The sequence below is a fragment of the Cricetulus griseus genome, chromosome 3, assembly GCF_003668045.3.
Source record: "Cricetulus griseus strain 17A/GY chromosome 3, alternate assembly CriGri-PICRH-1.0, whole genome shotgun sequence".
Lineage (NCBI taxonomy): Eukaryota > Metazoa > Chordata > Mammalia > Rodentia > Cricetidae > Cricetulus > Cricetulus griseus.
This window is the reverse complement of record NC_048596.1, coordinates 128,426,425-128,437,442: the sequence shown is the minus strand read 5'-3', so window position 1 is coordinate 128,437,442 and position 11,018 is coordinate 128,426,425. Positions and strand designations below refer to the sequence as shown.

The following is an 11,018-nucleotide window of genomic DNA, read 5'->3' as shown; positions in this document are numbered from 1 at the left end:
GGACCTCAATTCCATTAAAGTAGACCATTTCCTCATTCACAGTCACATCAAAGCTGTCTTGTTTCCCCAAAATCAGGTCTTCCTACCAAGCCTATAAGTTCATAACTGTGTGAACCCTGGTCAGAGTGCACTCCAGTATCATTCCAGTTCCTTAGGACTCCTCTCTCCGACATTGCAGGCGTTCATTCCTTCACCTCCTCTCCCATCACCAGGACTTCCGGTTTTTCAGCTCATATTTCCATCCACTTTTAAAGGGGACAACTGACCCCACCCTATAAACTTGTGTAACCATCCCACTGGCCCACTAAAGAGTTCTATTCTTTCATCTCTGTCTTCACACTTGGAGTGCATCAATGGTCTTAAGGTAATTTTCTCCTCCAATAAGGCAGACGAAAGAACCAATAGTCTAAGTTGGTAGCAACACAGTGAATTCTGGAATCTCTTCAAAGCATGAAGGAAACAGGCTGGGCCTCTTCGGCATCACCAGGATGTGGATCAACCTACAAGACAGAAGAGCCAGGTAATGGCTGAAGCACCTTGGTCCTCCTACCTGCTTCTAATTACTTGATAGCTGTAAGCTTAAGTTGCTTAGCATCTGTTATTAAGTCCTCCACTGGCTGCTGAGTTCTCATCTTCTATGGCCAAATAAAACATTTTCAAGGCAACCCACGATACTGCATATGCAGGCCATAGATCACAAGGTAAATAGCAGAAAATGTGCTAAGTGGCTGTGATAATTTTTCAAGTTGTAAGAACAAGTTTATGCGTATTTGCAACCAATTATGAGTCAGCAACGGCACATTAATGAATGGAGGGGAGCAAGTGATTGTCTGTAGATGGCATAATGAGTCTAATTTTCCTTACCTCTGAATAAAGAGGTGGAGGCTGAAACCGGAATTCTTGTATGCAGGCAAACATGGAGTAGCAGGCTTCTCCCTCACAGTCAGGGGGCTGTGGGTATGGAGGAGTGTGTCGGGAGAATTCTTCCTCGGATACCACATCTGCGTAATTTGGTGGTGCTGAAATAGAAATGGAGTTTGAGGTCAGAAATCTGTGCAAAACTGCCAAAATTCATTTGTGTCTTCTGAACTCTAACAAAAGGGAAGGAGCCAAACTGAAGATTCTGTGGCCATCATGAGAAAAGTTTTGGTTCCCCTAATACACAGTTACTTAAAATCAATTACATTTTATTTTCAACGACATTCTTTGTGATTTACATGGCACAATCTAAGGCAAATAAACATCTCTTTTACTTTATTTTATTTTATTAGTTCAAATTAGGAACAAGCTTGCTTCAGATGTCAATCCCTTCTCCCTCTCCCTCCCCTCCCCCCCAACATCCCACCTGCCCCTAGCCATCCCCCCTCCACTCCCCAAAAGGGGCTCCCCAAAGTCTACCACATCATCCTGGGCCAGGGCTATAGAAAATCTGTAACAGTCTATTTGTCTATTGGAACATTTCTCACTGCCTTAATATTATAAATTAGCCTCAGGAGATGTACACTTTATTCCTGGGTTTGTCACTGGCTTTGTGTCATGGCTAAAGTAAACATTCAAGGTTCCTCTTCCAGTGATGTTATATAATTCTAGTAGTATAAAACAAGAGTAGTGGACTGGACTTAGAATCACCTAGGAGATAGAACACTGGCCATGTCTATGAGGGAGTTCCCAGAGACTAGACTGAAGAAGGAAGAACCACTTTGATGTGAGCAGTTTTGTCCCATAGGCCAGGGTTTCTCAGACTCAGTTAAGAGAGGTGGGGTACACTGAGAACCAGCACACATCTCTCTCTGCTTCCAGATTGTGGATGCACTGTGGCCAGCTGCCTCATACTCCTGCAACCACAGCTAAAACTCTCTCACTGCCATCTATGCTGTGCAACCACAGCTAAAACTCTCTCACTGCCATCTATGCTGTGCAACCACAGCTAAAACTCTCTCACTGCCATCTATGCTGTGCAACCACAGCTAAAACTCTCTCACTGCCATCTATGCTGTACCCTCAAAATCTAAGTCAAATGAAGGCTTTTGCCTTTTGGTGTCTGCTTGCCAGGCATTTGGTCACTGCCAAAAGAACATGTACACCCTAATGTGGTGGGGAGAGCTGACATGTGACACTTGCTCCTGTCATGTTCTGTTTACAGCTAGTCTGTATCTAAAACATCACTGTAAAAGACATAAATGCTTTACCTTCAGGCTGCTCCGGCAGGGCTAGTGCCAACCAGCTCATGTCCATACTGAACTGGCTTGCGACACTGCTGTTTCTTCTGCCAAAGCCACTGTATGGAATCGTACCAATAACTAGAGGCAGCTCCAGCATCAGTTTTTTAGCACCAGGAATGTGAATGTATACCTAATATGTACAAAAGAAAACCATGTGTGAGGGAGAGAACAGCACAGATTTGGGGTAAATCTCATGGGAACTAAGCTGATTCAGCTTCCTTTACATAGAAACAAATGCCTTTGTCTTCCACCAAGCCATTGCATGACAAACGTAAACCGTCCTGACTAGACAAAATGACGAACAAATAAGATGAATAAACACTAACTACAGGACAACCTTGTGACAGGAAACTGTGGCACGTGTTTTACTGTAAAGGTAACAGAGCTTGTAACCATCCTGGAAATTGAACCTATGCTTCAGTGTAACAAACACTTCTCACATCACCTCAATTCCTTTAAGTTTATTTCGTTAAATTTCCCTAGGTAGAGAAGATTTTTAGTAACAGTGAAGGCCCATCTTCATATACCCACAAATGGTAGTAACGTTAACATCTTCCCAAGTGTTAAAGCAATAATTAGAGATAATATTTGTAATGTGTGGATTACTGCTCTGTTTTATGTATTTTTGTTGTTGTTGTTGTTTCTTCGAGACAGGGTTTCTCTGTGTAGCTTTGGAGCCTATCCTGGCACTCACTCTGGAGACCAGGCTGGCCGCTAGCTCACAGAGATCTGCCTGCCTCTGCCTCCCAAGTGCTGGGATTAAAGGCGTGCGCCACCAACACCCAGCTGTTTTATGTATTTTTAATTATTCTAGAAGCTTTGCTTACAGCTAAGGAATAGTCCACTCTGATAATGCAGCAATCCAGGATGGATGGAGTAACAGGTGGGATTTTTAACATTTTCCCGTTCCATGTGTCTGTACTTCCAGAACCAATGTGGTTTCCTCGAACATTGGCAACCATGTGCCGGACTGTCTTCGTCTTTCCACTAGCCAAATATGTCTGGGTTTGGTATATGGCCGCCTTAGGGACAACCAGGCGAGATGAACAATTCTCTATTTCTGCATAGATGGGAATAGCTTCTCCTGAAAAGAGAAGGGAAACACGATGGATCCAGGGACATTTCAGAACACTCTCAAGACATCAGTTAACACTCCAGCAGCCCAACGCAGCTGAAGCCCTGAACGGAAGCTCCTGTGAGGAATGGTAGGGAGAGGAATGGTCACTCACTACAGAAGGCAACATTTCATACCAATGGCACTATTCACTTTTCCACTGTAAAAGGACAACAGTAACAAGCCTCAAGATAAGTAAATAAGCGATATGCATAAATTAAGATAAGGCATATAAAGAAATGATGCAATAGGAGGCTAAGTATAAAGCTTACTAATAACCCCAGTAGAGCCCATGGAATGAAAACCTGCCCAACAGCAAGCAGAGCCTTGGCATCTCAGGAATTCATAATGGTAAGGCACAAACAAGGATGGGGCAGACAAGTTAGTTCAAAACATTACACGTCTATCCCCTAATTCTGCAAGAGCTCTGTATCTTCTTGTGCAGCATTAAGGTAAGGTGCCAGCATTTCCCCACTCTCCTGTTTCATTTTGTTACTAAAGCAACAAGATTGGAGTTAGAAAAAAAGGGAGTTTTATTAAAGCCTATTATGCATGCCCTTAAAATATATAAATGCTAATTATATCGCAAAATACAAAGTATTTTATAGGTTATAAAACTCAGTGCTTTACATCACTGAAATCGTCTAGTAAAATCAGAGAGTCTTCCTCTTGGACTTCTTTAAGCATGCTACTTACCGTTGCAGTAGCCCTTTCTTTCGATTTTGACACTCAGTGACACGGGACCAGATGTGAAAAGCCAGCAGCCAACCATTTTTTCCTGCGTTTTCAGCATAGGAGTCTTGAAAGTTGCAAACAGGACTTTAGTTAAACCGCTCAAGAGAACTTACAGTCCTCTAGAGAATAATCATAAAGAAACATCAATTTTTCTTATTCTCTTGTGACACCAAGTACTGAAACCCTCTCAGGAAAAGTAGGGTGAATTCTTAGACTCAAACTAGTGTGACATCATTCTATTTTATCCCGAAGTTATTGTGTTTCTAGGAAATGACACAACATCCTTTAGGAAAGCAATCAAGGGTCACATTCATACTTTAAATGTTACAGAACTATCATTGTGTGTGTGGTAAGTATGGCGGAGCATATGCAGGAGCGTGGGTGTGTGTGTGTGTGCACCTCCACACCAGGATATGGAGAAGGCAAGAGAAAATGTCCAGAGCCTCTGTCTATCACTCTCCACTTACTTCTTTGTTTAAGACATCATCTCTCAGGGAATCCGAAGCTTGCCTTTTAATCTAGGCTGGCTAGCCTGCCAGTGAACCCCTGGGATTCACCCACCTCTATCCCCAAATTCGGGGCTTATAGTCATGTGAGGCCACTCCCAGTTTCTGTCTGGGTGCTGGGAATCGTAACTCAGGTTTCCTTGCTTTCACAGCAACACTCTTACCCACTAAGCCATCTTACTTGTGTGACAGAATTATGTTTTAAGACAATGTAAAGCTCAGGAGAAAGAAGGAACAATACAGAAATTAACAATCAGAACATGACACTGCTTGGCATACACCATGTATCAGACAGAACTTTCAGGTGTTCCTGGACTAGGTTAAGGGTGCGTCCACATACCCTGTGTTAGCAGATCTCCAAATGTGATGAGACACACTATGTCCCACTATAGGGTTCTATTCTTCAAAGTAAGAAAAACACTCTGCTGAGGCTAAAGTGCTCTGTTTACAAGCTGTAAAAACAAAAGCTTTCTGTAAAATACTGTTGCTGGTCATCTTTTACATCTACTTTAGAACCTAATGGTAAAAAAAGGTCAAGGGTCTGTTTTTGACAAAAACAAACCTATTTCAATAAGTAATTTCCCACAAAACCATGGCAATTTTAGAAATAGTTTTAAAATTCTATGTAGAATATATGTTACTAATGCCATCACTTTTCCAAATGGGACTTAAGGAGTTGTTTAAGTGGGCCTGAGCACCAGGGCAGTGTGGTTCTGGCTAAGCCACACAAGCATGATGTATGCCTATCATCTATTGTCTCCAGGGGGAGTATTTATTCAACTTCTTGTGAAAATAAGAACTTTAAACTTTTAGGTGCTGGCTTTTCCCTTGTCTTTAAAAATATTAGCTAGAAAAAAAATCCAATACTAGAAACACATCTTTGCCACATCAGTGTCAAAATGGGAAGTTTAAATTATCTCGGTATTATCTATGAGGTAAAAAAAATATAATACCATTCATTCATATTTAAATGAAGACCCATTTGGACCTATCAGCTTTCATGAAAGTCTAAGGTATAATTTTATACTATTTTGATAATATGGGTGCAGATAAAAGAACATAGCTCATTAGTCCCCATCTTGCCTATTCTGTTGTTCCTTATAGCCCGATCCCCCTTCTTACCAGCCTACAGTATTTCTATGATTATTAGAAGTTCAATGCCTTCATGTGGCCAAATCTGTCATAAGGAAATGATAAGTGAAAGGCTCGTGGTGGCAGCTGCACACACTTACTTAATGCTAGAAAATGACATGCAAAATGGAAGGATACATAGCATAATGGCCTGGGCTTCAATAATAGGCTGAGTGTGATTAATACTCTTTCGTAATTACTGTTCCTCAACCTGCTATTATTGGAGAGTTTAGAATACCACAGTCCTGCGAATGTGGCCGTGCTGGTCAAAGTAACTCCTCTCTGCTGTGCATTATTGTTATTAAGGCTTATTAATGCATTTCAAGCCTGTGTAACTTTTTGGCAAAAGCAGCCCTGAACAGCAGGGACATAATCAATAGTATTAACACACACAATTTGTAATTTGCCCAACCTAGAATCATATCTTAATAGTGAACGCCTATGTGTTACATTGTGTTTTCTGAACCAGCAGACAGGGACAGTGCATATCACCACTATCCTGACAAAATACAGACATCACTACTGAAAGGAAGGAGGGACAGAGCAAGGAAGCACTCACCAATAAGGGTGGTGTGTTGACATCCACGTGACTGACAACCTGGAGCTCTCTCCTTACACTCTGATCTGGTACTTGGGGTCGTTCCAAAACAGCCCTCACACAGTACTGAATACTGCCATACTTCCCAGTAAATGATGTCGCCAATGGTCTGAAATAAACCAAAGATATTGGTTTATGAGCTTATTTTCAGCTAAACAGTGTTAGGAAAAGCATGCTTGAAAATGAGGGTTAAGGTTGAAAAAAAACAAGAGGCAGCAGGGAAGTACAGGGAGGGTTACACAGGATTGGCACATGCACTTCAGTGTTGGGAACACCGGGGTGGTGCTAAAATGATGGACACAAGGCAAGGGGAGGAAACAGAACACTTAGTGTTCCACTCACTCAGATGGAAGTCGAAAGCGAAAAGGAAATTCGTGTTTTCCAGGTTGTAATAAAGTGATGCCTTCACCTGAAAGAGACCATATTGTATTTTAATGAAGGTCAACATTAAATCAAGAGTTTTCACAATCTAAGTGTGTGTGTATATATATATATATATATATAATATATATATATATATATATATATATGTATATATATAATCTTTTTTAATGTGGTTTTACTGGCAGGACAATTTACAAGTTCATTAAACACATTGAGAGGACTACATTTGAACTTGTCTTTTAACAAGAAACACACACACACACCTTCTATTCACAAAATGATCAATTATGCAATTACCATAAGGTGTTAATACCTAGGGCCAAGAGTTCCAATATACGTATACAATATGTTTGCATAAACATGCATGTAGTACACATCTATCTATCTATCTATCTATCTGTCTGTCTGTCTGTCTGTCTGTCTGTCTGTCTATCTATCTATCTATCTATCTATCTATCCATCCACACACACACACACACACACACATACACACACACGGATGTTACTCTAGTTATACTAACATGAGACACCAACATTAAACTGGACCTAAAACTAACTGACAAGCTACATTTCTTTGGCTATACTACAATAACCATACTATGTATTTTTTAGACTGAGATAGAAAACTTGGGAACAGCATTAGTAATAGTAACACAGAAGACAGCCAAAGTAGCAAGAGTCGGCTCTTTATCATTTAGCTCTACCAAGATTGACAGGGCTTCTGGGTGGTGAAAGCAGGATTTTCCAAGCACAGCATGGTCCCTTCCCCTGTTATTGTTAGCATCATTCAACTTCATGCACAGGCTTGTTACTGAGCAAAGGCCAAATTACAGGGATGGATGGTGTAAGACTAGAGGCACCCCCAGAACCTATGATGAATGTCCACAGTCAGCCTGTTTAATATGGATCCAAAGTGGATCCCGTGGCTTACAGTCTGGTCAATAGCTCCCTATGGCCCATGACAGACTTTCCCTTCGAGCTCATACTTGAGGCTACATTGTGGGTAGAGGAAGTAAGATGAGAAAAGACGGCAGACAACTTGGTGGGGAATTAGATTTGTTACCTGACTTGCTATTTCTGCTCCATGAGGACAAAAACCTTTATTAAGGCGGGTTTCTTTGGTTTACTTAATTACTAAACAACTCAGTATTTCAATCCTGCACTTTTAGAAACTAAGAATACTTACTGACCCAAGGAGTCTTCTAAATCTATCTCTAGTTTTCAGTATGTACTATATTAAGGAGAAACAAGGAACATGGGTCCACTTTTCATAGAAAGACATCATAGGTAGGTGACCTGGAGGCAAGGGGAACAATGACTAGTCAGGACACAGGGTCAGATTAAGTAGTGTGATTCAGTGTGAGTCCCAGAGGCTCCTAATGTGCAGGAGTGGCCACACAAGCCTCAGGAGGGTACCAGAAGAGCTATAGGTCTGGAATCAAGGGACACTGTGTCTCATCTTCTCTGGGGGTCTCAAGAGAATGGAGCTCAGATGGGGTCTGATTTGTGATTGCTAGGCTACACATGGTATGTGTACACAGTACACGTGGTAGGTTTTGTAAGTATGTGCACATATTTAGAAATGTGGTTTCATATAAATCCAACATTTACTGGACTTAGGCTCAGGTGATAGAAGGACCCATCTCTTTAGTCCTCAGAAAACCAGATGGGGAAAGGTAGATCAGATATGTGTACTCAAGACAACAGAGAGCTAAAATCCAGCAACTTCTCACATGAATAACGATGGGCCTGAAGTCTGAGGACCAGACTACAGATGAGTGGCTAGGTTTAAGTGAAGGGGACAGCATGAGGAAGCAGGACAGGCATGTAGAGAACAGAGCTGCCCAGCATATATTGCAAAGTGGTAAGAGAGATGAAGGGCCCCTCAGGAAACAAGTCAACACAGGAATTACAGAACTTCACATGAGAAAATCAACTTGAGGAAACTGATAAACACAGCAATATCTTGAAAAATGTGTTTCCTTCTCTTTTTGGTGTTGTTGTTTAGTTAAAAACATTCATGAGATGGACAATATGGACCATTTCTGCTTCTGTTTTATGGCTCATTCCTTCCACCTTGTCCTCCTAGGACTTCAATGCCATAGGGGAGCTGCTTTATTCACACTCTAGTGGGTGCCGATGAACTGAAGCCAACCCTCTGCTTTGGTCTCTGGGTCTTTATAACAATACGTTCTTAAAGACACGAAGCAGTTCAGTCATGCTAACAGTAAGTGGTTCAGTAAGAATAATAATTTGAAAGAACACTCTGGGAAGATTTTAAAAAAATAGATCCAAACATTATATTTCCTTGGAGTCATCATTTAAAAAAATCTCCCCAGGCCATTGAATGATACCTAGTTTTTGGAGTTAATGACCTTGAGAGTCTATATGTGAAGTTGCTCTGTTCTTCCAAATGGTAGGTAGGTGGGATGATGTTCCCTTCCCCCAACAAAAAGAGGCAGTGACTGTAAGTAAACTATAACCATTGTTATTATATTCTAAGAGAACTGGAACCATCCCATCTAGAATTAGAAATTCCATTTCCTTAGAACAAACCTACAATATCTTACACGTGAAAAAAACAAAAAAACAAAAAAACAAAAAAACGAAAACCTAACTGCTAGCCCAAATTTTACCAAAGCAATGTTCATTTCTCATCCTAGGTTCAATGCTTCTAATTTTGTCTCCATTTCCTCAATAGTTATGGGCTCAGAATCTGAAACCTGGACAGAAACCTGTTTACTTCTCTCCTCCATGGCCTTCCCGCCCGTCAGCCATCTTTAATATTCTTGTTGGCTATTATCACTGGGAGAAAAAGACTCCTGGAATCCACAAGGAGGAAGAATGCAGGTAAGAGCTGTCCCTGGCCACACCCCTTCATCCAAAAGGCAGCTCCTGTTAGGTATATTTTTGAGGATTTAACTGTGGATATTGTATTTCTACGCAGAAGGATAGGATACAGTAAGAAGTAAGCTCGCATTTGATAGGTACAGGCTGATGAGGCACAAGTAAAGGTTTACAGTAGTTTCCACTGAGAGAAGACTGACTCATTGTTACTAGCATTTTCATGATGAACAGCAACAGTTTATGTCCCTAGCATTAGCCCAACATACATATGCATGGGCACTCCTGGAACACTCTGAGTGAACAGGATGGTGTAATTCAGAAATCCCCAGATGGCATTGTCTCCAAAGGCTTTTCCGAAAGGGGGAGGCAAGAGGAAGAGGAGGTACAGGAAGGGGCAGCTCTTAGTAAGATTCAGATTCCCCCAGAGAGGGAACATGTCCCTTGAACTACCCAACTACCACTTCTCTCTTCCCAAATCGAGTTTTTTTTTTTTTTTTTTTTTTTTTTTTTTTTTTTTTTGCAAATCATCATGAACAGAAGAGGAGTGTTTAGGGCCGGGATAGGAAAGAGTGGAGGTCCATCAAACTCTGGGCACCACATAATGGAACCTCACAGGCTCTGGTTCCACTGTCCATGCCTCCAGGTCAGGAAAGACCCTAGAACCCAGACAGTCAATGAATCGCTGGTTCCCACAGCAAATGACTCACTCCCTTCTAGGTTACTAGAAGATCCCAGGAAGCCAGGTGCAAAGACACACCACCCAAGAAGGGTCTTGACTTTTCCTAGAAGCCAGGTTAGGGGCACAGACTTGGCCTCCTGCCCTTCACCTGAGACAGTACAGATGATTGCCCTTCCAGAAGCTTCCCCCAGTGCCACCCACTATCCAGAGGCGTGCCCCCTCCCTCCCCCTCCTTGGAGATCTCCATGCTCACCAGCTGGGGCCTCCAGTAGGTTCAAGCTCAGGTTCAAGTATTCCACCTCCGAGGAAGCTGCTGGAGCGGTGCCACCAATGCAGACCCGGGCGCCAGTACTCGAGCCCCAGGCAGAGGTGGCACGGCCCTGGGCCTCTAGACGCAACCCGCACAGGGCCACTGGCTCTGCAGCCTCCAGCAGCACATGCCCAGCCACTGTCTCGCCGCTGGAGTAGCAACCCTTGCTCTCATCTTCGAACACTAGCCCCAGGCTCTTGATGCGGCCCCGGGGACCATCTGCTCCCGCATCGCCCCCCATCCCGCCAGACGATGCAGCTCTGTCAGCGAGGTCGGCAGCGGCCCTGGGTTGGGGTAGCCGGCTCCGCGACTCTGCTGTCACGGGCGCCGGCCGCAAGCCCAGGGCCACCACGGCCACAGAGCCCAGCCGGGTAAAACACCCGCACCTAGACACTGTCTCTTTAACACACCCCACTGGGGCTGGAAAGGGGATGGCACAGTCCGCCCACGGCGCGCGCCTATAGGCCAGCTGCGAGACATGCTTCTTTCCGA

The 11,018-nt window shown here is 42.9% G+C and overlaps 1 protein-coding gene across 1 annotated transcript; it reads right to left on the bottom strand.

Annotated features, from left to right (window-relative positions):
- Window positions 1–443: 443 nt before the first annotated feature.
- Window positions 444–10,767, bottom strand: Arrdc4 (arrestin domain containing 4). Its single transcript, XM_027408133.2, has 8 exons — window positions 10,470–10,767; window positions 6,649–6,715; window positions 6,268–6,415; window positions 4,033–4,135; window positions 3,050–3,306; window positions 2,190–2,352; window positions 865–1,019; window positions 444–500 (listed from the first exon to the last, which is right to left on the bottom strand). The coding sequence occupies exons 1-8, from the start codon at window positions 10,765–10,767 to the stop codon at window positions 444–446; spliced, it is 1,248 nt and encodes a 415-aa protein (XP_027263934.1).
- Window positions 10,768–11,018: the final 251 nt, after the last annotated feature.